The sequence below is a fragment of the Felis catus genome, chromosome A2, assembly GCF_018350175.1.
Source record: "Felis catus isolate Fca126 chromosome A2, F.catus_Fca126_mat1.0, whole genome shotgun sequence".
Lineage (NCBI taxonomy): Eukaryota > Metazoa > Chordata > Mammalia > Carnivora > Felidae > Felis > Felis catus.
The window spans coordinates 119,537,283-119,563,927 of record NC_058369.1 but is presented as its reverse complement, the minus strand read 5'-3'; the positions used below and the strand labels follow the sequence as shown (position 1 = coordinate 119,563,927).

General features: G+C 45.1%; 2 protein-coding genes across 4 annotated transcripts in view; one reads left to right on the top strand and one right to left on the bottom strand.

Moving 5' to 3' along the window:
• JAZF1 (JAZF zinc finger 1) overlaps positions 1-18,772 on the top strand; it is a 351,615-nt gene extending 332,843 nt beyond the window's left edge. For both annotated transcript variants that reach the window (XM_011280443.4, XM_019825625.3), the window contains exons 4-5: positions 8,181-8,350; positions 16,386-18,772. In XM_011280443.4, coding sequence (XP_011278745.1) covers positions 8,181-8,350; positions 16,386-16,562 — 347 coding nt within the window. In that variant the 3' untranslated portion in view covers positions 16,563-18,772. The remainder of the gene's footprint in view (positions 1-8,180; positions 8,351-16,385) is intronic.
• A 534-nt stretch (positions 18,773-19,306) lies between these two features.
• The window catches only part of TAX1BP1 (Tax1 binding protein 1), an 89,308-nt gene continuing 81,969 nt past the window's right edge, over positions 19,307-26,645 (bottom strand). For both annotated transcript variants that reach the window (XM_006929273.5, XM_006929274.5), the window contains exons 17-18: positions 21,051-21,133; positions 19,307-20,428 (exon numbers count right to left, since the gene is read on the bottom strand). In XM_006929273.5, the coding sequence (XP_006929335.1) occupies positions 20,227-20,428; positions 21,051-21,133 (285 nt within the window). In that variant the 3' untranslated portion in view covers positions 19,307-20,226. The remainder of the gene's footprint in view (positions 20,429-21,050; positions 21,134-26,645) is intronic.

Genomic DNA, 26,645 nt, shown 5'->3' with positions numbered 1-26,645 from the left:
TTTTACTCTCCCCCAAAGGTAAAAGAGTGGAATTCCTAATGGGATGCAGAAAGGCAGGGGGTGGGTATTGCTGAAATCTGGGCTGTACTGAAGAGACATAGCCAGTTTTTCTTATGGTTGGCACACAACGTTACGTTAGTTTCACATGTATGAGATGTCATTTCTCGGTGCCCATTTGTCCTGAAAAATAGCCAGGAGCTGGGGACAATAAAGGAGGAAACGGTATTTTGTTTTGGGGGGCAGTTTCTTTCTCCTCCAGCCAGCATGAAGAGCTGGGAGATTGGGGACCCAGAGAAGTATGCCCAGCTGGAGCCCTCAGTTGGCAAGGGGACCCCTCCAGGGTGGGAGAAGAAGTCCTTCGGATAATAAAGTTCCAAGCAGCTATGACATGGAATAAGGTCATGATGAGGCATCGGGTTGCTTCTTGATATGGGAAGTCATTAGAGGGTTTTAAAAGGCAAGTAAGATAATATATTCACTTTAAAAAACAATTTGTTTAATGTTTTTTTATTTTTGAAGGAGAGAGAGAGAGACAGAATGTGAGCGGAGGAGGGGCAGAGAGAGAGAGAGAGAGAGACACAGAATCTGAAACAGGCTCCAGGTTCCCGGCTCCGAGCTGTCAGCACAGAGCCTGATGCAGGGCTCGAACTCATGAGTCTTGAGATCATGACCTGAGCCGACGTCGGATGTTTAACTGAGCCACCCAGGCGCCCCTCACTTTTTCTTTTTTTTTTTTTCTTTTTTTTTTTTAAATTTTTTTTTTCAACGTTTTTTATTTATTTTGGGACAGAGACAGAGCATGAATGGGCGAGGGGCAGAGAGAGAGGGAGACACAGAATTGGAAACAGGATCCAGGCTCCGAGCCATCAGCCCAGAGCCCGACGCAGGGCTCGAACTCACGGACCGCGAGATCGTGACCTGGCTGAAGTCGGACGCTTAACCGACTGCGCCACCCAGGCGCCCCTCTTTTTTTAAGACTGTAGGAGGTCAAGAGCTGTGTAATATGGGGTCCCCTTCTACTAGAGCCGGAGAAGTATATTCCCTCATTAATTCATCCAACAAGCTCATGTCTTTGGCTCCTTAAGTGCAAGCACAGCACTGGGCACATTATCAAAGATAATGGCCAGGCACCTCCAAGTAAGTTAGAAAGTGTTGAGTCCTATGAGGGAAAGGTTGCTTCTGGCTTAGAGAGCCAGGACCATTTGCATAGTTAAGTTGCAGTTGGGGGAGAATGACATCCAGGAATAAACTGAGGCCAGGAGCAAGGAGGTCAAGAACTTTCGAGGCTCGGCACATAGTCCCCAGCCATTAGCGTGTCTTCCATGGTCATCATTATGCTGCCAATTCATTTAGACGATTGTTGCTGTAGCTTCTATAAATTGGGTCAGTACCAATTAAAGCTAATTTATAATGATAAATCTATAAGGCAGGCGACTCTTTGCTAATGTATTTGCCAGAATTTGACACCCCAGGAGAGTTTTAATTTGCTGTCACTGCAGTTAGCACTTGTGCATGAATATTAATGATCTGCATTATAGGGAAAATGGGGTATGCTGGGTTTCTGGAAAAGGTTGACTTGTTTTCATCTGTCTGTGTGTGTCAGTGTTTTATGTTTATGAATACAAGGAATGAGAACACTGTAGGTGCTCCAATGGAGAGCAGGCCATGCGCACAGGCTAAAGGGGTAAGCAAAGGACAGATGGGCAGAGGTTGGAGGGGAGTAGACAAGATTTGAAGTGGCTCCTGGGGCGAGTGACAGTGAGCTTGCCAGAGGCACTCAGCAGGGCTCCTGGGCAGTGATGTGGGTCCAGGTGGGTGAATCTGTGTGTGTGTGTGTGTGTGTGTGTGTGTGTGTGTGTGTGTGTGTGCGTGCAGAGGCTCTGGACCACCTCGCTTTCTCATGTGATGCATGAGACAGGCTCTGGTTTTTACTTCCTTTGCCAACCACCGGTAGGATCTTTCTGGCAATCCTGCAGAATGGTAATGGCCTTATCACGAAACCCTCTCTGCTAGGTTGTGCTCCTCCCCAAACTGAGATGCCAAAATGGGGCGCTCGGGGTGGCCTCTCTTGGCTGCTGTCCTGCCCACCGCAGGCCCCGCGTGGGGATTGTGCAGCGTGGATGGTGGCGATAGAAAAGTCAGCCCGAGGCAGACCACGGGCAGCCAGTGTTTATGTGGGCAGGGCGCGGTGAAATGACATTTTCTTGGAGAAACTCTCACATTGACCGGTGGCATTTTAAAAGTCATGGTATCTAAGACAAAGGAGACTCTGAAAAACCAGCTCATGTAGCTCCTCTTTGGAAGACTCGACTGTGACCACCCTGGGAGGGCAGGGTTGAAACCACTTGGTGTTCGAGCCCAGCGCTTCCCACACACTCCCGTGTGCACCCCACGAGCGGCTGTGACTCCACACGACGATGCGTCCCCTTTCCTTCCTCTCCGGTCTCTCCAGGGCCTTGTTTTGTGTGTCACGTCTTGATCCGTCACGCAGGGGATGTTCAATTATTTGAAAAGAAAGGAGCACGGGGTTTGGGACCAAGTACCCTCGCACCCGTCCAGTCTGTTTCTGGCCAGGTGACCATCTGTCACTTCCTGAACCCCCCCCCCCGCTCTCCCCTCTGTTAAATTGGGGCAATAGAAGGTTGGTTACGGGACAAGCACCAGGCACACAGGAGGCACCCAAACCCTAAGCGGCAGGAGCAGCTCCCCACTCCTTCTGGCTCCAGAACGACGTGTGTAAAACAAAACCTGCTCGTTCTTGGCTGCGATTCTCATTAAGAAGTCCAAGTAAACACAGGGAGGTTTAGGCATGGGGTGGGGGGGGGGGGGGAAGCGCCAGAATTTGGGGAGCAAATGGCTGAAAGCAAAAGGAGGCCAACAGAAAGCAGGCATTGTTACTGTGTCATAAATGCCTCCCGAAAGTCTTCCCTTGCGGCCCACCGGTGGACTGAAATGAACAGGCCGTGTTAGGACAGGCCCTCCGCGCCATGGAGTGTTGTAGCCAGAGGACCTGCAAAGGCAGTGACCATCGTAACAGAGAGGTGGCCGGGCTAGCGTCCGCCAGAGTGCTCAGCAGCCCGTCTTTCGTTCTTGGGCTCCCTTTTGAGACGCAGATCTGGGAGGGTGTACTCTCTTCTAACAGGGAACAACGGGTTCGTCACGTTTGGACACCTGATCAGGCCAACCGATGTTTGTGTCAAAATGCAGGGGAAATGTCTCCGAGAGGGTTCTCCTGCGCTGCTTCCCAGGTAGCACAACCCAGGGCACGGGGGCGCCACGACTGGGATCCGTCAAACCCGCTGGCAGCTGTCACCTGTTCTTCTTAATTAGGGTCCGTGAGCTTTCGCTCTGTTTTGTCAGAAAGGCTTCCTTGGGGCCCTCTAAGCATGAAGTTGAGGAGGGGCTGTCCAGTTCGTGGCCGGGGTTCTCCTGTTTTGTGTCTGAGCACCTCGCCCCTTTCAACGGGCCCTCGCGAGGATCTGGGGCTGCCCTGTAGAAAGGAGAGAGCGAGAGTGGGGAGAAGAAAGGAGGATGAAGACGAAAGGGATAACCATAACCTTTTGCCGCTTACGATCCTGGGCCAGGTAGCGCTGAGAAGGCAAGCCCTCCGCACAGACCGCCGTGGGCCAGCTGAGTGCGGGGTGCAGTGGCCCGTAAGTTCCAGGATTCTGATTCCATGACCCAGTGTCCCCCAGCAGAACTTGATTGATTGACTCATTGATTGAGACGGCATGAGCGGAGGAGGGACAGAGGGACACACACAGAGTCCAAAGCAGGCTCCAGGCTCCGAGCTGTCAGCACAGAGCCCGACGCGGGGATCGAACCCACGGACCGTGAGACCCTGACCTGAGCCGAAGTCGGACGCCTAACCGACTGAGCCGCCCAGGCGCCCCTCTATTACGATACATTTACTTCTTCTTTTATCCTCATCCTTTGATTTGCGTATGTTTTGTACAGTAACGTGTTCGTGCACACATGCCTTTTCCAGTCAATACATTCGCACATGCTCATACTCAACAAGGTTTAATTGATCGGATGTAGGACCAAATTGCCGGGCGGCCCCTGCTGGGAGAACCAGCTTTGCCACGCCCCACTTCCCATAACGGGCGGGGCAACTCCGGCAACGGTCTGGAAGCTACCAGGAACTCACGAAGTTCGTTTTGAAAATCGCAGACGCAGCACACATGACAAATGAACCGCCCCGGGGCTTATTTTCTCTCCATGCAAAGACGCGAGGAAATGAACACAGCACAAAAGAGAGGCGCTTGGCCCAAATGTTTTCGTAACTCCGGAGGTAACTTTAGTTTCGGGTTCGCTCTTCCTAGGGCGCAAAGATGTTCGAGAGCAGACGAAGGGCGGTGGCAGTTTGCAGATGTTTTCTGCAGGACACCCCGGGCCCTGCCGGCACGTCTTCCAGATGTCAGCACCAGGCGGGTGCTGGCACGTGCGTGCGTGTGGCCTGGGAGCAGAGCGCGCCTGTCCCCACCTGCCGCAGGTCCCCTGGCTGCAGAGTGAAAGACGGCCAGCAGCTGAGGACCAGGCCTCGCCTTCCAGCTGCTCACAGCTCTGTTGGACGACAGGGTGGCATTTCGGGTACAGTTAAGATAAGCAACAGAGCCCCCCTCCCCGACACACACACACACATCTGTACCCTCAAGAGCAAGGGAACGGTGGGCGAAATGAGGAACCTGTTTTTATAATGTTTTACTTGTTAATGTACCAAATACTCCTTTAATGTTTATCCTGTGCCAGGCATTGTTCTCCGTGTATTGTTTTAAATTTTTAAAAAAACGACTCTTTTTTAACATTTACTTATTTTTGAGAGAGAGAGAGCACGCGAGCGCATGGGTGGGGGAGGGCCAGAGAGAGCGAGGGAAACAGAATCCAAAACAGGCTCATGGCTCTGAGCTGTCAGCTCGGAGCCCGATGCGGGGCTTGAACTCACAAACTGTGAGATCGTGACCTGAGCCGAAGTCGGCCGCTGAACTGACTGACTGAGCCACCCAGGCGCCCCATCAGTATATTGTTTTGAAAAACAGGAACTCAGCTATGCTTCACGCAGCCTTAAGGGCTGGTTAGTAGCATTAACCCATTTTACAGGTGAGGAGTCTAAAAGATCAGAGAGGTGACGTCACTTGCCCGGGGCCACACAGCTTGTCAGTGGCCGACCAGGGCTCACACAAGCCCCCAGACCTGGGCTCACAGACCTCCCTGTAGATGGGGAGGTGCTTAGCTCTGCCCACACTGAGAAGTCCACACAATGCGCTTGTCTTTCTTGTGGAGATTCCCATGTCTTTCAGAATTATCTTAGTTTTTGCTTGATTTCACAACAGGCCTTTCTAAACGTATCATATGCAACGTGTTCATGTAACGTTATCACAAAAGTGATGTTACGTTGTCTTCCACGTTTTTGAACACTTACTATGTGCAGACGTTCTGTAGGCATTCTTTTTTTTTTTTTAATTTTTTTTTCAACGTTTTTATTTATTTTTGGGACAGAGAGAGCAGAGCATGAACGGGGGAGGGGCAGAGAGAGAGGGAGACACAGAATCGGAAACAGGCTCCAGGCTCCGAGCCATCAGCCCAGAGCCTGACGCGGGGCTCGAACCCCCGGACTGCGAGATCGTGACCTGGCTGAAGTCGGACGCTTAACCGACTGCGCCACCCAGGCGCCCCAAGTAGGCGTTAATTCTAATCCTTAAACTGCAGGAAAGAGATTTGTGTCCCTTTCACAGAAGAGAAAGCGGATGCCAGTAGCTTGTCACTCAGCTGACATGCCCAGCCAAGACGTGCACTGATGTCTGCTATAGGAGAGAATTCAGTGTAAACAGGTGCTTCTTGATCCCCTACCAAGGGAGCCGGTTAATTTCGCAGAGCGCCCCAGCGGTCCCTGTGGTGAACTGGTGCCTTGCCAGGTCGGGGGGGGGAGGCGGGCAGTTAGCCAGGCACAGTGATCCTTCACGCCTGTCATCCGGGGCTGGCGTTTCCCCTCACAGGCGCCCCAGCTCGGATGATGAACTGTGTGGTCCCCCTACCTGCAGGATGCCGCGTGGTTTCCAGGCGACTGTGTCCCCAGCCTCCACCCCTCAGGGGCTGGCTCCCTTTGATCCAGTGGAGTCTTGAAGTTTTCTCTTCTGCTGGGCTTCATTAAGCCCTCAGTTGGTCTGAGGTTCCCCCCCCCCAAGTTGTAAATGTCGCATGGTTCTTGGTATTCAGGTTAACAAATTAGCCCAATTAGATGGGTAAATTAGTCATTCGAACTTTCCGAAGGCCTGCTGGAGGAGCTTTGTGAAATAGCATTTATAGTTTTCTAACAAGCAATTTAAAGGACACCAGCATGTGGCATTTGTTTAAGAGTAAAATGTCCTAAACAATGCCCTACTTAAAAACAGATTTCAGAAGTTGCTCACAGACTCCGAAACACGGCGGAGTATATACCCCTGTGTTGTCGCGTAGAAGCATTTCCAAACGGGTCTCTTATTCCTGGGGGCTACGGCCCAATACAGCAGGGTTACCGAAACCCAGAGTTATTTCAACCCAGTTGAAAGTTGAATGCCAAACCTTTTGCCAAATTGATTTTTCTGTGCCAGCCGAGTTTCTAAATAGGCCTCAAAACAGACTGCTCTGGACTCCAGAGTGATAGATGATAAAGAACCAGCGAAAGGGAGTGCAGCTGGCAGTGGAGGCCGGGAGGCACGGTGGGGGGAAAAAGCAGTGTCCCTTAATAGCTCATTGAAAGCGCGTAAGCTCTTGAACCTCACTGGACTCGGTTTCCTCCTGTTTCGAAAGCACAGTCGTCTCCAGGGTTGAATGAGATAATGCATCGACCGTGCCTGAAACACAAGAGGCGCGCCATCAACCTGAAGTCCCTTCCTTCCTTCGTGGGTCCTTTTAAGTGTTAGCTTCAGAGGCCGGCGTCCTTGTGCCTGGCCCAATTGGCTCTTCAAACAATCTTATTAATGCCTATTAAAATGAAACCCAATAAAAATGCCAATATTTGGTGTTGAAATAATTGATGTGGCAGAGACGGACCACGGAGCACCCAGGCAGGCCCCTGGTGCAATTTAGCCTCACACCTGGGGGATGAATTTCACAACTGTAATTGCTACCATATAATTCTTATTAATGTTGTGCTATAATTCCTATTTATTCCACGGGGCTTGTAAATGCATTAAGACTTGTCAACATATTATTTTACACTGTTTATGATCTTTAGAATTATGTCCTTCGGGGTTGTATTGTGCAAAAGCTCGACATAAATGGCTTTGGGCCTCATTAAAAAAAGAGCAAAAAACGGCTGCTTGTTGAAGTCGTTCTCCGTCCCCACCGTCCTGAACAGAAGTCTGGGAAGCACATTTTTGATTCAATTCCGAACAGAGCTCTTAACGTCAGGAGCACAAGGGAGTCCCCTCCTCCCATCCGAGCAGTCTGACTGGGATGGGTGAGCCCGCCCTCGCAGGGAATGCCGTGAAAAGACAGGTGTAGACAGGACCCTGGGGACAGGTGTGGTAGGGAGGTGTTTGGTCCTCCATGAGCTGCAACTTGTACTCGGACATGAGTTGGGTTTGGAGCTTCAGGTGTTTCTGGGTCCCCCCAGCCCCCCGCTCCCTAGCTTCTGGTAACCCCCTTTTAGGTCCAGATTTCCTCGTAGTCCTCTCAGCTCGAGCTGTAAAGGAAAAGATCTGAAATTAAGTCCCACTGAAGTGTAGCTAGCTATTCAGTGTCAAGTGTAACCCCCTCCCGCAGGTGTTTGCATTTACGAGGCTAATACGCGTGAACTTCTGGGGACAGACTTCTGTGCATTGGAACGTCAGACGTAGCCGGTGTGTACGTGTTCGGGCAGGGGTGTCTGCCGTGGCTGGGTGTCTTCGGCTTGGGCCTCACAGCCTTCCCGGCACCTTTGGAGTCACGGACTGGCCTGCCAGGACGTCCGGGTCAAGTTCTTGCTCAGCTAATTGCCCGCCAGGAGTCGTTGGGCAGCTCTTAATCTGGTCTCTTAGTGGAAACGCAGGTCTCTCTGCCCCCAGGGCAGTCCCTTTGTGCCTGGTATGTTCTCCCAGGGCAGGAGGAATGGCCCCCCTGTGGTCACCCGTTCCTCCCTGCCCTGCGGGTGGCAGGAGCAAACTGGAGGGAGCCCTAGGACCGCTGCTGACGGCTCTTGCGCTTGTCTGACCCTGCAGGCAGCGAGTACGACGAGGAGGAGGTCGACTACGAGGAGTCGGACAGCGATGAGTCCTGGACCACGGAGAGCGCCATAAGCTCCGAAGCCATCCTCAGCTCGATGTGCATGAACGGAGGGGAAGAGAAGCCTTTTGCCTGCCCGGTTCCTGGATGTAAAAAGAGATACAAGGTAAACGCGGTACCACCACCCCACCGGGCATGACTGCGTGGAAAAACAAGCCCCACGTCGGGTAGCAGCTCCTCCTTCCGAAGCGAGCGTGCAGCCCGGGCAGAGATGCCCCCCTCTCCCGTGCCGGCTGAGTGCCCGGTCCTCCCGGAGACATGTGCCTGGGCACACGCGGGCCCCTGGTCCCTGGCAGTTCGGTGGGGTTTCCCCTCTGCTCATCTGCGCGGGAGCTGCAGGTCGAAAGAGGGGGTGTTTTTGGTAGGAGGATCGTGTTCCCGGTGGTCTTGAAACTCATGTCCTGTCAGTCAGAATATCAAGTGTGTCACCTGTTTGCCAAGCACCTGCCTCAGTGGTTGGCTGTGCAGGTGGCTCACAGAAGGCGGCCTTGACGTCTTAAAAGTAGTGGATGTGCTAGGGTATTTAGCTTTCGGGGAGGGAGCTCTTGCCCCCTCCCCCCCCCACCAGCCCCCACCACTGGCAGGAAAGGCAGAAAAGGGGGCTTTGAAATCTTTCTCACCAATGGCCCACCTCAGTGCCCTCTCTATATAGATGATGTGGAACCCGTGTCTCCGAGAGCCTGGCTGGGAGTCATGAACAGCCCGGGGCACTAGATCTTCTGTTAAGTAAACTCAAAGGGACAAAACAATGAGGAACACCCACAACATTCAGGTGTCAGTCCAGAGGGCGCCTTAAAAAACAAATTTTTTTTTTTTTTAGGAAGGAAGAATATTTATTATATAAATATTAAAATCTATGCATTCTTAGCTGATGACATATACTTGATTAAAAAGTCTTTTACTTTTCGGGGCGCCTGGGTGGCTCCGTCGGTTAAGTGTCTGACTTCAGCTCAGGTCACGATCTCACGGGTCATGAGCGCGAGCCCCACATCGGGTTCTGTGCTGACCGTGTGGAGCCTGCTTGGGATTCTGTCTCCCTCTCTCTGCCCCTCTCCCCCTCAAAACTAAATAAACAAACACTTAAAAAAAAATTGCAACACTTCTGCCAAGTGTCAGCAACTCTTTAAAATCCAGCTGTGAGACAGAAATATAAAAATCAGAAACATACTGGGTACATTTGATGATATGCGAATTTACCCATAGCTCAGCACGTTGACCTTTGTTTTAATAAAAAGGCTTAAAAGATGTGCAACAGCATAAGCAGTTCTCACATTGCTCTTAAATATGTCCCTGAACACTAAAAAAGAAAACGGCTTCAGTATTTTTTGTGCCAGCCACTATATAGAAGCATGCAACACAAATGAATCACAAGACTACGTGGCCAAGGTTTCACCTATTTTATACTGTTAGCATTTTATCATGGAAAAGTCCAGATATGCTTCGTGTAAAATGAAAACGCCAGGGTGGAGGTGTGAGAATCCCATCAGGACAGGGGAGCTGTTGGGGTGAGAACATGACTCAGAGTTACAGACGCACATTTTCTTTCTTTTTTTTTTTTAACGTTTATTTATTTTTGAGACAGAGCATGAACGGGGCAGGGTCAGAGAGAGAGAGAGAGGGAGACAGAATCTGAAACCGGCTCCAGGCTCTGAGCTGTCAGCACAGAGCCCGACGCGGGGCTCGAACTCAGGGACCGCGAGATCATGACCTGAGCCGAAGTCGGGCGCTTAACCGACTGAGCCATCCAGGCGCCCCCGGACACACTTTTTCTACGTCAGAGGCATGGAAGGCAGAGTAGGAAAGGCAAGGAGGCTGTTACCTCGGGAGGCCAGAAAGCCAAGGGATTGTCAGACAGGCCCATTTTTCCAGAGGGTAGCTCTTGCATGGCAGAAAGTTTTCCTTCTCTATTTCTTTTTTTTTTTTAATTTTTTTTTTCAACGTTTATTTATTTTTGGGACAGAGAGAGACAGAGCATGAACGGGGGAGGGGCAGAGAGAGAGGGAGACACAGAATCGGAAACAGGCTCCAGGCTCCGAGCCATCAGCCCAGAGCCCGACGCGGGGCTCGAACTCATGGACCGCGAGATCGTGACCTGAGCCGAAGTCGGACGCTTAACCGACTGCGCCACCCAGGCGCCCCTCTATTTATTTCAAAGTGGACAAAGCTAGACCGAGAATTCGCTCATTGATTCCTGCCTGCTTTCCAGATGCCCCTCTCTCCAGGCTTCCCTGCCCCCTTCATTCCTTCTCCACAGCACCCCCCCCCCACCTCCCCACCTCACTTGTTTTCCTACCATTATTCTTTGGCTGTAATTTTTCTCTGGGGTTTCCAGCAATTCCTCCTGTAGTTGTCTGCATCTGGGTGGTTGGGGACTTGAGTGTTCTTTCTGCACGTAAGGCCAAAAGAAAATTGAGTGAAGCTTGGGCTGCGGAGGCTGCCTGACTCGGTACCTCCAGCTGACAGATGACCCCGGGTGGCAATTAGCGGTCCTGATTTCCATGAGGGAAGTGTGAGTTTCCTTTTCTGGGCCAGAATGCCAAGTAATGCTACGTGGGCCAAGAACAAACACGTAACTACTTCTAACCGAGTGCTTGAGGAAGCGTGGTCATACTCCTTTCAAGCTTCGGTTTGACTCTTTCTGCTGGGAAGTTACTGGCCGCAGGGCAGTGGTGAGCTCTGGTGTAATTCCTGCCTCTTATTTTCTGCGCGACGGTCGGACTGGGTATTGGCTTGAGGAAGGTTTAATGAGCGGCTGTGCTGTGGCGTCAGGCAGAATCCAGAAGTGGTGCCATCTTGTTGTTCATTCCCAGGGCTCTCTTCAGACGCGTCCGCTGTTGGCAGGGAGTCTCTGACCCGTTAGCCGCTTGGGCACCGACCCCAGGTCAGTGCTTCTCGCCACCTCCCGGCATTTGCAGAACAGAGAGGTGACGTTCCTAACTTTCTAGACTTCATGCTGAGTTGGGCAAGGGAGAGGGGCCCCGGCAGGACAGCCGAGTCTCCATGTTGTTTCCCGGATGAATCCCTTTGCCTGGGGTGCTCCCTTTCCCTCCTCTCTCCATCAGCACTTCTCATTTGAATTCCCCTCACTTGTCAAGGCACGGCTCAACTGCCACCTGCTCTGGGGGAGGCCGTACCAAGTTTCCCGGCGCTGATTCCCCAACTGAGGTTCGATCCCCTGACCTTTCCGCTCGCTCTGTTCATACCACTGGAGAGAGCACTTACTAGCTTTTCACCCCAAGGGTCCACACAGCTCATAGACCCTTCAGCATCGGTCACAGGGCTTGGACAAGTAGATACTCTGAGGATAAAGGAGCAGAGGCAAAATGTATGGGGAAGAAGACAATGCCCCTCTCCCCACCCCACCCCACCCCCCCCCGCCCCCAGCCAACCACCAGGACCCCAGAGCAGTAACGTGATTTTGGATTTGTCCCAGACACGTTTCAGGCCTGGAATAACTGATCCCATCCACCTTGGTGCAACCCACACTCTTCTTCTGACTGCAGACAAGAGAGAGAGGACTCCCCAAGCTTGTAACTGGGAATGGCTTTAAAAGATGGGCTGTGGTGCTTTGAGGGTTTTTTTTGCCTTTGATAAGTTTAAATATTAGAGTTGTTAGAATTAAGGGTATTTTTAAGAAATAGGCAACAGGACAAGCTGTCCCCTGCACTTTCTCTGGAAGGGTCCCTCTGCTACATGGAGAGCTTTGGTGGTTTCAGCATCGTGAAGAAAGCGTGAAGGCGGCCTCTAATGTCCAGATACGCAGCCAGGCAGGTGTGAGCTCGAGGTTTTCCGGGAAGGCCACATCAGCCCTTCTCTCCCTCCGCGGATCTAAATCTCCTTGCCTCTCCTAACTGTCCCATCAGAAGCCCTGGTGGGGGTATAACAGGCAACCTTTCCAGAAAGCAACTTGGCAGTAAATAATCAGAACTTCAAAAAGAAAGAAAGAAAAAAAAAGTCCATATTCTTAGCTCCATAGTCTCCTAGAAATGCATCCCAAGCACATCGTCAGGGATGCAGAAATTGATATACAAGGATGTTCATCACACTATGACAGCACAAATTTAGGAAACACTAAATTTCTAACAGTAGGGCAGTGGAATAAAATGACGCCCTCAAAATCCTTCTTTCAAAAAAAAATACATAATGGTGGGAGACTCCAATCTCCTATGATAGATCTCTCATGGGGAAAATGCTGGACGGAGGAGGTAGCTCAGATGTTCAATAGTGATTAACCTGTTTTTTTATGTTCCTTTGCACTTTCTACATTTGTACAATTACCTACCCTCGACACACATTGCTTTAATAACGGGACTTTAAAGATGTGACTCCCACCTGACTCATCCTGGACGTTGTATGTGCGGCCATGGGGTGTCCAGTGGGGGAGTGACTTCCATTTCAGCTCTCAGGCTGGTTGGTGTCACCACACTGCTACAGGTGGCTTTACTTTCCGCTCTAACATCACCACCCCCTCCAACCCCAGCTCGTTTAATTTCTCTTCCTTATCAAATCCCCAAGTGATTTCATCCTCTCCTTTATGTAGAGCATCAAGGCCTGCGGGGAACTGAAAGTTAGTTTTTATATCAAGGGCACATGTCACATACTGTATTTATTCGGGTCTGAGTACGGACTGTAAAAATCAAATTACTGTCGAGGACACAGTGGCCCAGCTTGGCGTCCAGACTTTAGGTGTCATGATTGGATCTGGACTGGAATTTGGAGAAGAGCGTCTGGATTGTTCGTTGTGCGTTGACTGGTTCTATTCCCTCATCAGGGCAGGTAGCTCCTGATGGTAGAACCTGGCATGGAAATGAGCTGATGCCACCCTTGCCTGCCTGTGCCCCCTTGCTGCCTCCTCCCTGCCTTCCGGCACATGCCAGCCCTGTGTCAGACCACCATAGTTGACTGACCGTTTTCTCCAGATGGAGTGTCCCAATCCTTCCCAACTTGTACGATTTTTCAAAGACCACCAGCTGGTTGTACTACATAGTAAGTACCTAGCACTTCAGGTATGTGGAATTCTGGGAGAAATGTGGACTACTCTGGAATCCGGCATCCCTGGGTTCCCATCCCAAGCCTATCATTTACCTGCTTCACTCACCTTCTCAGTGTCCATTTCATCTAAAACAGGAGTACTGGATAAGACAGGACACCTCAAATACTCAGCATGAGAAGCTCTTCATGTTACTGACCTTCCTCCCCCCCCCCCCCTTTTTCTTCTTTCCCTTTTTAAAGATGAACTCCCGGAGCACCTGGGTGGCTCAGTTGGTTAAGCATCCGACTTCGGCTCAAGTCATGATCTCACGGTTTGTGGGTTCGAGCCCCGCGTCGGGCTCTGTGCTGACAGCTCAGAGCCTGGAGCCTGTTTCAGATTCTGTCTCTGCCTCTCCCTTACTCACGCTCTGTCTCTCAAACATAAATAAATGTAAAAAAAAAAAAAAAAAATTCAAAGATCAACTCCCTTTCCTCTTTCCCGAGACCAGAGGATTTAAGCATTTCATTTTCAAGTCGCCTGCCATCACCTAGTTTAGTTATTAATATTTCTGAAAGACCAAACTTCTTTTAGACTCTCTGCAATTATATATAAATGTCCGTGAATCTTTTTTAACCTCAAGTGTTAGAAAAGTGAAAGTTCCCATTGCTATCTGTGAATGAACAGATGGGGCAAATCTTGAATCTCATTAGAGCTTGCACTAACGTGTGACAGGGCATCCCACTGACACTTGTGAACATTTGAAATCACGGCGACAGAGAGACGGGTAAGGTAGGTTTTTTAGGTCCTTTGGCCAACCCTGGAAGAGCCACGTGTTTCCAAATGTGCAAGTGGCTTACTCATTTTTCCAAAGTAATAAAGCAAATGTATGGAGTTAGCGGTATTTTCCTCACAGTCTCACGGCCAGACTCACACCACCATGTTTACATTCAAGCGGGGAACAGACCACAGACCTGCTGAAATCCCCTCCACCTTGGCCTTGTCCTTCTCCTGCCGAACTCTGGATCCGGTCATGTTGGACTGGCTTCTTGCGGCTTTAGCAATTTCGGGTTTGAGACTTCTCACCTAATTAGTTGTAAAAACTCAGGCCTGGATGAGAGTATCTAAGCCCTGTTCCTGCTGGGAGTCGCCATGCTGTTTTGCTTGCTAGTCAAAGGTAGTTAGTTTTGGTTTCCTCTATTTTCTTGATTTTTGATGATCCATTTTACAAGTTCCCTGTGGAAACGAGGACATGAAATGTTTGAGTCACCCTTCCATCTACGGAAAAGGACCCTACTAGGTGCTCAGTGAATGTATCTGTTGAGCTTTTAGTAAATGGGATGTCAGCGAGGGACGGATGCAAATTTCTAGTCTTTGCGAGCCAGGAAACTTCCTACCGTATTGTTACTTAGCCAGTGGTGCTTTTCTAATGTTTGTAAAAACTTATTTCTAAGTACCTTAAAACTGTTGTCCTTCGTGGTTCTGTGGGTTGCCTGGCACCAGCTAGGTGGTTCTTACCTGGGTGCCCCATGCGGTGGTGGAAAGATGCCAGCTCGGGCTGGGATACGCAGCTGGCTCTACTCGCATCCGTCGGCTTGTGCTGGGGTGGCTGGAATAGCAGGAGGCCGGCAGGGGCAGTCTACCCATCATCTTAATGGGCCTGATTCTGCCACTGTCACTGCTCTCCCTCTGTCCCTGCTGCAGCAGCAGGTTCTCCCCAACATGCCTCTAGAACAGGGAGGGGTTCCCTTGTCCCGCATGGAGGGATTGATGCGGGATGGACAGAAACAAAGGTGCAGACGCCCCAGAACCCGGTGTCCAGGGCAAAGGGTGTTTGTCCTTGTGCTTTGACTCCACGGACAACCGTCAGTCAGGCTCGGAACACAGCCAACTGATTGCTGTTTGGCACCCCTGGGTTCAACTAAGTCAAGCAGGATAATGTGTATTATGGATCTCTAAGAGGGGAATGTAAATAGTAATAATCACTGAACCCATTTTAATGGCAACTCAACTTATTCCAGAATAGTGAACCACGCTCTAACAAATTCGCCACTCACAGATGCTTATGGAGCATCTACTACGGGCCAGGCACTGTCCTACATGCCCATGGAACAGCAGGCCGTCCCTGTACCTGGGAGCTCAGGAAGGGCATCTTATGAGTAAAGTTCAAGACTGCTACGTTGGAATCCGAGTTGGGTTTAGGACTAGGCTCAGTGGAATCAGATTCATGTAATACTTTAGGAAACGGCCCACTCTTCTGACGACCTGTTCTCCCGTCTTTGTTTCAAGCTCGCTCTTGTGTCCTCCCTTACTCCCAAATCTGGCAGTGGCAGACCTGGGTGTTGAGAACCTATGCTCTAATCTCACCTAATCATCTAATTTTTTTAGGCCATTTATTTTTACTTAAATCTTTCATCACTCAATGCCCGTTTTCTCACCATTTAATTGGGATTGAGCAATAGTAAATTAAGTCCGTGGAGTGATTCAAAGCATGGAGTCTTAGTAGAAATCCAGAATGTGCACGCCAGCTTGAACTTTGGAACTCTTACATTGTTGAGACTTCCATAACCTATGTTTGGAATGCAGCACATAAATGTTCAGTCTGTCCACGGGTGCTTATTTAACACACACAACTGTGTCACGGCATGATTTGGGGCAAGATTTGTGGCAGAGACCCTGCCTTAATGCCAAGTAGAAAACGGACGAAAATTCCAGGTAAGGTAGGCTATTCCAGCCGTCTGGAAGCAAAACACTGAGGTGAGTTTCCGCATCAGGGATTTATATAGATCTTGAACTCTACTGCCCTGTGTCTTCTTTCGAAAGACAGTTTTTTGGTCATCCTGAGGCTATGTTTAGATGACTGTTTGTTGTTAATGCTCTTCCAAATGGAAAAAATGATCCAGAAAGGAAGTAAAGTTCTAGGCAGAGGAACTCACTGTGCTTCCTTCTACAGTCTCGAATACATAGTCTATGTCCAATTTGTCAGAGTAAATGACCCACTCTGCACGGCCCACGATCACATCAGGCTGCTGGCACTAGAGCTCAGGCAAAGCCTACCCTGTACACACCTGCCATCCAGGAGACGTCCATCGTAATCCAGACCCACACCGAGGTTTTCCCCAGTCTGACATCTTGGTTGCATCTAATCGGTGACGTTTTGTCTTCTCCACAGAATGTGAATGGCATCAAGTACCACGCTAAGAATGGTCACAGAACACAGATCCGCGTCCGCAAACCATTCAAATGTCGTTGCGGTAAGAGTTACAAGACAGCTCAGGGCCTGCGGCACCACACAATCAATTTCCACCCCCCGGTGTCGGCTGAGATTATCAGGAAGATGCAGCAATAACATGCTGGTCCCCAACTGTGCCAAGAAACCCTCACCAGCAGTTGCTGATTTTGAAAACAGCCACCTTTTTGCAGGGGAAGCATTCAGCAACCCTTTAAAGAATTAAATGCATGCTTTAAAACTTTTCTGTAATTTTGGAATGATGTATCTTTGTAGAGTTAATGATTTTGTACATTTGCACATGTCATCATCATACCCATTTTCATTACTTTGATATAAGGTGCTAAACAGAAAAAGCTCTAGGTCTTCAGCACATTTCCCCCAACAGAAAATAAGATTGAGGGCATGTTGCATATTATTAGGTTGTATTGCAGTGATATCAACTGGGGGGAGGAGGGGCTGGCACTGAGATTTTTTTTTTCCCCCAAGATTGTAATGTGATTGAAGTTTTTCAACACATCAACTCACTATGTTCAAAACCAAAATAATACCTTCATTATCAAACTGGTTACCATGCCTTACATAATGGAGTTAGTATTTGTGAGTAGAAAGACTTTAGGTAATGGAAATATAAATAAGAATGTTTAACATAATATGCTAAAAGTATTTTCATATTTAAATAACATACGTAAAAGGTGTGCTTTCTGTGTTTTATATTATCTTGCAAATCCTTCTGCCCCTTAAAAAGCTGAAAATCTTGCCATCTGACTTACCAATCATTTGTGTTATAAATGGCATTTTTGTACAAAATAGTCTATTCAGTTCACTCATTAATTTCACACACATTCATGGAGTGCCTGCTGGGTGCAAGGGATTCAGTTTATGCCTGTTGATATTTGTGGACCAAGATACCAGTCTAGTGAAATACTTTTCCCTGAAATCTGTTAGAAAACACTTTGAAATACTTAAGTGCAAATTTTGTGTGTGTGAAATTTAGTTCTATCTTCATCTTTAGGTGAAGTTTTAAAGCACTTTGTAGTTCTCTATTGCCAACAGATTTAATGTTTTATGTGTTGCCAATTCTTGCAACCACTGCCCTAACAAACCTATGGGTTGCAAATAAGAAAATTACAAGCACGTTTCAAAGAGAACATTTTTGTTAAGATCCCCCCACGCCACCCCCCAACTGCCTCTTCTTCACGCTCATTGTGTTTTTAGACATTTTTTTTTGAAGGCACTTTTCCCATCACATTGTAGAGGTCTGTATTCCCATTGGCAACGTCTGTTTAGCTTTATAAAACATTTTGCCGAAACACGAAATTGAGCCTTATTGACAATTAAGTGCTTCTTGTGGCAGGTGGTCAGAGAGTGACTAATATGACCCATTAGAGTGACCTACGTCTGGACCATTCCTGAAGTTTTTCTCACCAACAATACCATCATGCCTTGAGTGTTCTTTTCTCCCAAGTGCTATTCCTTAAACATGCAAGAGTTTACCAACTGCCTCATTATGCAATAAAAATTGCTCTGAGATGGCTAACTGCCCACAAAACTGGTGAAAAGCAAACTCGAACTGCTTACAAAATAACTTTCCGTGTTCCCATTTGACGAAAGTCTTACAGCTGGGAAGCAGGTGTCCCTCCTCAATTCTTCACAGTCTGAAAGGATGACTGGCCAGATGGGTAAGCTTCTATATTCTTCAGTTGTCGATCCCTCATAATGAGGGATTTTAAAGTATTTCTAAAGACACTGCCCTCGAAAAATTTCCTCAGATCTCTGAAGAGTGGTCTTGGTCCTGAATATACAGTGTTCTAGGTTGAAAAAGGGTGATCCAGACAATGAGAAGCAACTAGTTGGTGCATAAGAAGGCCCTGCTTGGATACTTCATATCTACCTATAATTGACCAAAATTTTTTTAGGCCAGCAATCATTATTTAGCTTTGCTCCTTCTAGTGCAAGAAATGTAGGCTGGATCAGTAGTTCAACAGCTAAACAGTCATAAAATAGTCATTGTGCATGTTAAATTTCTTTCAACTATAAAACAAATTCAATTTCTATTTACTTATTCCTTGTGACAGTATTACTAAACAGGTAAGGATGGGAATATTTTGTTATACCGTGTATAGTGAATGTATCGTACTGTGTCTGTGAAAACTGTGCTTTAAATTATATTTTCATATGTTTTGTTGGGGACAGAGCACATTAAGTTTGAAAGCAACAGAGGTTTGTTTTAGAACTGAAGGCAACTTAATCAAAATTGCTGTCAAGAAAAGCTGCTTATAAATGTAAATGAAATCATTTAAAATAAACTGCCTCTGACCCAAAACAAACAGGGCTCTGTATTTTCAGTAGTGTCCGTTACCACCCTAACACGGGGAGGATACTCGTAGGTTGGCTTGCTCCGTAACGAACGGACGCAGCGTGAGACTACCCCCACTGAACGTGTTTTGCCCGCACGTCCGCCTCCCGGGAAGGTGAGCCGGGGGCGTCTCGGCTACTGCTGCCTTCTAGTCTGCCACAGCCCGTCTTGCCCTGCACTCACAATTCTTTTTCAAGGATTCCAACAATACAACTTCGGCTTTCAGAAACCAACACAAGCAACACGATGTGAATGCAGTTCACACACAGCACACCGAAATGCCACCACGCGGATTATAAGGTTAACTAACATCCCAGCTACCTTGCTTAAGCTTAAACATTTTGATAACTACAAAAGAAGCAAAATCACAGTAAATTCTTACCATTCATATTTTAAGAGAAACACTGTTTGGAAACTTAACAGCCCAGACCAAAAAAAAAAAGATGTTAATGATGTTTACACTTAAAAGCTATCGTAAATAAATTTGACAATGAAATTACACATCTCCAAAAATGTGTCCTCTTTAATGTTAATGAGAATACTACATAGAGACACAATGAACACATTGATTTGCATTTATACATCACATTTTCAATCACTTACTGAGAATCTTCTTTCAAAATTCTCCTCCATCAGGAAAATGTGGAAAAGTTACGGATACACTTTCTGTGATTTTATGCCACAAACACCACTGTTTAGTTGATCCTTTCTATGAAACAGCTGTTATGAAACAACTGCACTGGTGTATTTGTTCCATTTTCCCATTAGACAGAAATACAACTTCAAGATGGCTTAAAAATAATCACTCAAATCATTCTAAAATGTTTTGGTCATAAAATTAGCAAAATATGCCTTCTATTCCTAAAGCAAACATTTCAAATATCAAAAAGGATTTGCTATACTGCAAGCATGTGAGCTGATTCTACATGCAGCTCCATTTTTAAAGAAAGTTAAAAAAAATCCTTTCATGGGTTAAATTATGGAAGTTTCTGTATTCAAATAATTATTTTGCCACACTTATGATAAATTATTTTTATTACATAATATTTAGTAGTCATGCTCAATCAACAAGGTCAACAGAAACTTGTAAATATTATGCTAAGTCACACACTCCACATATATATTCAGTGTGGTAACATTAAAACAATCCATTTCCTTTATTCATATAGTTCCGCAAACTGGGGAATAAATAAAGATACAAACACGGAAAAAGTTTTCTTAAGCTGTAAGATTAACAGGGGTTACAATTATATTTATTGATAAGCTGAAGATTGACCCTAGTAACACAAAACTCCAAAGCAGCGCTTGTTCAGAAAAGTGTGGTAGAGGGTACGTGGAAGGGATACCTTGTGGTCTCCATAGTGGTCTACTGGAGGTGATTTTTTAAATTGTTAAACTATATTGCTAACTCATAATAAAAAGTAACTAGTCAAAATTTAAAACATTCTGATCAAAATGGGTCTGCACGTGCCTTTCAAAGCCCTGCTGGTCATAGTCAGGAGGGAACTGCTCGCTGCACATTGGGCACACCTTCCAGTGACTTTCAACATGTTCTTCAAATTTGCTCTGATCATAGTTGGGAGGGAACATTAATTCACAGAGGGGACACTTCTTGTGAACATCAAAGCTTGAAGAAACAGAAAAATGAAAGAATTACTATTTCCAAAAAGTAAAATTTCTGAACAGCAATTCTTCAGGATAGATGTTATATTTATCTATGTAAGCCGCTATTTCACACTAAACTTACCTTGCAAGTCTTCACTTACTCCAGAAAGCTCTGCTTCTAAACGCTTGCTATTGACAATTATGTAATAAACCACTGTTAAAGCCTCTCAATGGAGTTTTACAATTAGACTGACAAAAACTTTTCCATTAAAAGCCCCAAAATGCAATCACATTATGTAAAATGAAGCTTAGTGAAAGCTTAGTAAAAATTCCTCAATTTTTAACAGAAAATGCCTTTTGTAAAACTATAAAGATTAACAGAACTTATAATGTGCCTACAGTATTCATTCAGTTTGACCACTACGAGTATTCATGAGCACTGCTTCTTAAAGGATTGCATGCATCCGAATCACCAGGAAGGCATGTTAAAACACATACTCCTGGGACCCACACCAAGAGTTTTGGGTTGAGAAGGTCCAGGTACAGCCCCGATCATATACATTTCTAACAAGTTTCTAGGGACCATACTTTGAGAACCACTCATCTACATAATCCAAGCTCTACAAAAGGAAAAGAAAAATTACCTGGAATCAAAGCAGAAGCCTGTTCCATGCCCACGTAAGTGCTCACTTGGAGGATCGGGAGCAGTCGGCACATGTTCATCTTCCTAGGCAAAACATAATTTTGCAACTTTTGAGAAGAGAGAAACTGAATGTTCTTTAATTCAAACACAGTACAAAGGAATCAAGATTATACTTTTTAAAATTTTACTTCCATTACCAATTAGTTTTCACATAAAGGTTTAAAAGTCGATTTTAAAAGCATTCACCATGGGGCGCCTGGGTAGCTCAGTCGGTTAAGCATCCAACTTCAGCTTAGGTCATGATCTCACAACTTAGGTCATGATCTCACAGTTTGTGGGTTCGAGCCCTGCGTCAGGCTCTGTGCTGACAGCTTGGAGCCCGTTCAGATTCTGTGTCTCCCTCTCTCTCTGCCCCTCGCCCGTGCCCGCCCCCCCCCCCCATAAATAAACATTAAAAGCATTCAGTATGGACTAAGTCTTCTTGAAATAGAAGCAGTATTTAGTGGAAGAATGTACCACACCTGTATATAAAGTACGGATCCATAAACTTGTTTAAACCTATTACGTGTAGGTAACTTTTTGACTTTTTATTGTTCCATACACTAGACTAGATCACCACTTTCATAAAAATTTTAAGATTGCATTGTTTCCTATTATTCAATGAATTTGTAACCTACATCCCATCACATGATACACAGAAATTATCAAGGAAAACTAGTAAAATACGACTTTGCAAGTGTATGTTCTTGGGGGCACACACACAGGCAAATCAAACTGGAAAACTATGATAAAGAAAGAATGTACCAAACTACAGGCCTCATCACTCTGTTGTGAAAGAAGGAAATTCAGTATTAAGTGTCTGACAGATTGCCAAGGAAAATTGCTAAAAACCTATAAATCTGAGTTTGAATCAAAGCAAATGCTGGCTTGGATTTCCATGCCCACATCCCTGTGGTCACTTTTTAGAGATCTGCATGAGCTACATCAACAGCCAAATATAGACTCACGTCACATCAAAAGCCAACCACATCGCCATAAAGTGCCCATGTGCCTTCTTCCTCTGAGCAGCTGTTGACTGCTCTCATGTCATGAACAATACATAAACAGGTATACCAGGCACTGATGAAAGTCCTTATATTGCTGGGTAGTTATGCTTGTTCCAGAGCCCCTACAAATGGGCTAAGCAATCAAGTCTGTCATGGGAAAAGGTACCAACAAAGTGTATACAGTGTGAAATTCTAAGGAAACAAAAGACAAACTGAGTTCCTTTATCAGAAGTGGGAGGTAGGAGAGGTTACCTGGCTATTACTCTGGTTATTGCTTCCTAAACAGTCCAAGAAAGGGTAAGGGAGATCTTTTTTTTTTTTTTCCTCATATTCATCACATGAGAAAATATTTTTGTTTACATATGATTCCCTGTTGAATACTACACTATGTACATATTTTTTCAGTGTGGTAACATTAAGATAATCCCTGTTTCCTTTATTCATAAAGTTTTCAAACTAGGAAATAGATACCAACACAGAAAAACAAGTTTTAATCTTCAGGAAGATTAAAAGAGGTTACATTTACTGATAAGCTGAAGATCGACCTTGACCCAAACTCAAAGTAGCTCTTGGTCAGAAAAGTGTGGTAGAGGGTGCATGGAAGTGATACTTTGTGGTCTCCATAGTGGCCTATTTGAGGTGATTTTTTCTTTAACTGCTAAACTGTATTACTAACTCACAATAAAAAGGAGTCAAAATTTAAAACATTCTGATCATAATGAGTCTGCACATGCTTTTCAATCCCCTGGTGGTCACAGTCAAGAGGAAACTGCTCACTGCACAAAAACAAAATAGATATAACCTAATGAGGGACTGAGAAACTGGGGAATATACTTCAAGAATATTAAGTCTTCAAGTAACTAAAATCTAGACAGCTTTTAAATCTGTAGGTACAGTAAAATGATACAGTAGTTGAATCTGCTAACCCTAGTATTTAGGACAATAAATTTTAATTCTGTGCCACATTAGCTGCCAGATTTAGGGCTTCTAGCAGCAATATTTGAACAATGAATCTGCTTAAAGAAGTACATATAAAATGATAATGAACACAATTTTCCCAATTATCTTGGAAAAAAGCATAAAACCTCATATTTTCAAATACTATCTAAGAAAATAATGGAAAAGAAAAAAGGAAAGGTCTTGAAGCTCCACTATCAAAATTCTTGATGACAGATACTTATAATAAAACTCAACTTTCTAAGGATCAAAAATATAACGGAACCAAAAATCTCATAACCTTTTTTCCCTGTTTTGGAATAACTTAGAGCCTATACCAATTTACTGCTCCCATGAACCAGCTAACAACAGTCTGTTGCTCAAGTGCTAGACTTAGACCAACCTAATCTGACACGTTAAACATCAGGTAGAAGGGTACGAAGCAACGCATACCTTTTTTTCCTTACCTTTATACTTTCTAAAGCCATATGTAATTTGGCAATGATAACCCTATTATTCTGTATCTTCTAACCACCTATTACCTAATAAAAGGGGAAAGGGATTCAAGAGTAGAATTCTGATGTTATAATGAGACATAAGAGCTCATGAACTAAGAAAAATCACCCACTCAGTAATTCAAAACCAGAAAATAGGTTGTAAGTTCTCTGAGTAGCCAATTCATACCAAGTCTTATGATCCTGACATGGAAAATGACATTTTCACTCACAAATGCATTTATTCTATTTTACTCATCAAGCCTGGTTAATTAGTTTCCAAAACCATACTAGATTAAATATAACAAGTTAGTTTGGGAAGTAAGGCTATTCAGGCAGGCCCACTGTCAACAACAACAAAATGGCTACCAGTAAAAAGAAAAGCAGACAGCTCAAAACATCCAGTAACATTTCAGCAGTGGATCACACAGCTTTGGTAACAGAACATGAACACACTGTTTAATGTTGATGTTTCAATTAATAAACTTCAATCATCAAGGTTAGATTAGGTATTCTTTAGGAAGGCAGAGAATCACGTATTTGAGAAACATTCCTTCCCCAAGCTGCTAAAATAATCAACAGTTTAGTACTGAAAGTTGTCAATGCAAAAACAATTTGTGAATAGGCATTAAAATACCGGCACCTAGTCTGTTAGCTAAACTGCCAAAATAATCTCGTAAGCAAATTTTATTGGGAATACCAAACTGAGATATTTATGAAAAATTGCAAATAATTAAAAACTAACATTTTTCACAGCATTTTAATCTCCAGAAACATCTAAACCACTTTACATTGTTCATCTGCCTTTAGACTCACCATGACAATATTATCTCTGTAACAAAACAAAGCAAACAAGCTACAGTAAACTGAAGCTCCATATGAAACTCAAAATCTTCTCATGAGATTCCCAACTCAAAATCTAGCCTATAAAAAAATTCTTAGTGGGGACACCTGGGTAGCTCAGTTGGCTAAGCACACAACTCTTGATTTCAGCTGAGGTCATGATCTCACAATTATGAGATCGAGCCCCATGCCAGGCTCTGCAGAGCAAGGAGTCTGCTTGGGATTCTCTCTCTGCCCCTTCCCCATGCTCTCTCTCAAAATAAACATACATTAAAAACAACAATAAATAATAAAAAAAATTCTTGGGGCACCTAGCTGGCTCGATTGGCATACAATTCTTGATTGTGGGGTCATGAGTTCGAGCCCTGTGTTGGATGTACAGATTACTAAAACATAAAAAGTAACTCAAAACATAGAATAAAATAAAAACAGTATAATTCTTTGTTTTCTTATTAAAGTACATAACCAGCTTGAATGTCTGAAATAGTATTAAGAGGGGTTAATCTCTTGGACAATAAAAGAGGACAATCATAATAAAATAAGATTAATCATACTAAATTCAAAATTCAAATGCAAAATGATTACAAAAATAAAATTATCCTTTGATACAGCAATTCCATTTCTGGGTATGCATGTACAAGAACTGGAAGGAGGAACTCAGATTTGTACACCTATGGTCATGGCAACATTATTTACATTAGCCAAAAAGTGACAACAACCCAAATGTCTTATCAATGGATAAATGGATAAACAAAATGGAATATTATTTAGCCTCAAAAAGGAAATTCTGACACATCACAAAATGGATAGATCTTGAAGATATTATGCTAAGTGAAAAAGCCAGTAATAAAAAAACCAAATTCTACATGATTCTACTTATATGAGGGATCAATAGTCAAATTCATAGAGACAACAATCCAACGAGAAGACATAAAAATGCGCCCAATATAGGAGCACCCAAATACATAAAACTGTTCATAACAAACATAAAGGAACTAACTAATCAGTAATGGAATAACAGTAGAAGACCTTAACACCTCACTTACCTCAATGGACAGATTATCCAAACAGAAAATTAACAGTGGCTTTGAATGCCACACTGGACCAGATAGATTTAACATATATAAACATAAATATTTAAATATTCAGAACATTCCATCCTGAAACAGCAGAACATACACTCTTTTCAAGTGCACACGGAACATTCTCCAGAGCAGACCACATATTAGATCACAAAACATTGGTCTCAACAAATTAAAAAAGATCGAAATCACACCAGGCATCCTTTCTGACTACAATACACAAGAAAAGATCAGGAAAGAGAATACATAGAGGTTAAATAACCTGCTCCTAACAATGAAGGGGGGCCAACCAAGAAATGAAAGAAGTTAAAAATTCCATGGGAACAAATGAAAATGACCAGAGAGCAGTCCAAAATCTTGGGGATGCAGCAAAAGTGGTCCTAACAAGGAAGTTTATAACGGGTCTGCCTCAAGAAGCAAGAAAAATCTCAACCTAACCTTACACCTAAATAAGCTAGAAAAACAAAAACCTGAAACCAGCAGAAGGAAGAAAATAATAAAGATTAGAGAGAAATAAATGATACAGAAACGAAAAAAAAAAAAAAAATGGAACAGATCAATGAAACCAGGAGCTGGTTCTCAAAAGAACATAAAATAGGGGCACCTGGGTGGCTCAGTCGGTTGAGCGTCCGACTTTGGCTCAGGTCATGATCTCACAGCTCATGAGTTCGAGCCCTGTGCTGTCAGCTCAGAGCCTGGAGCCTGCTTCTGCTTCTGTGTCTCCCTCCCTCTCTGCCCCTAACCCACTCACTCTCTGTCTTTGTCTGTCTCAAAAATAAATAAAAACATTAAAAAAAAATTTTTAAAAACCACAAAATTGATAAACCTCTAGCCAGACTCAAAAAAAAACAAACCTCAAAATCACAAATGAAAGAGGAGAAACAACCAACGTCACAGAAATACAAGCAATTCTAAGAGAATATTATGAAAAACTCCATGCCAACAAATTGGACAACCTAGAAGAAAGGGATAAATTCCTAGAAACACATAACCTACCCAAACTAAAATGAGAAAAAATAGAAACTTTGAACAGACTGATAACCAGCTATAAAACTAAATCGGTAATCAAAAAACTACCAATAGGGGTGCCTGGATGGCTCAGTCGGTTAAGCGTCCAACTTTGGCTCAGGTCATGGTCTCACGGTTTGGGAGTTCAAGCCCTGCGTTGGGCTCTGTGCTGACAGCTCAGAGCCTG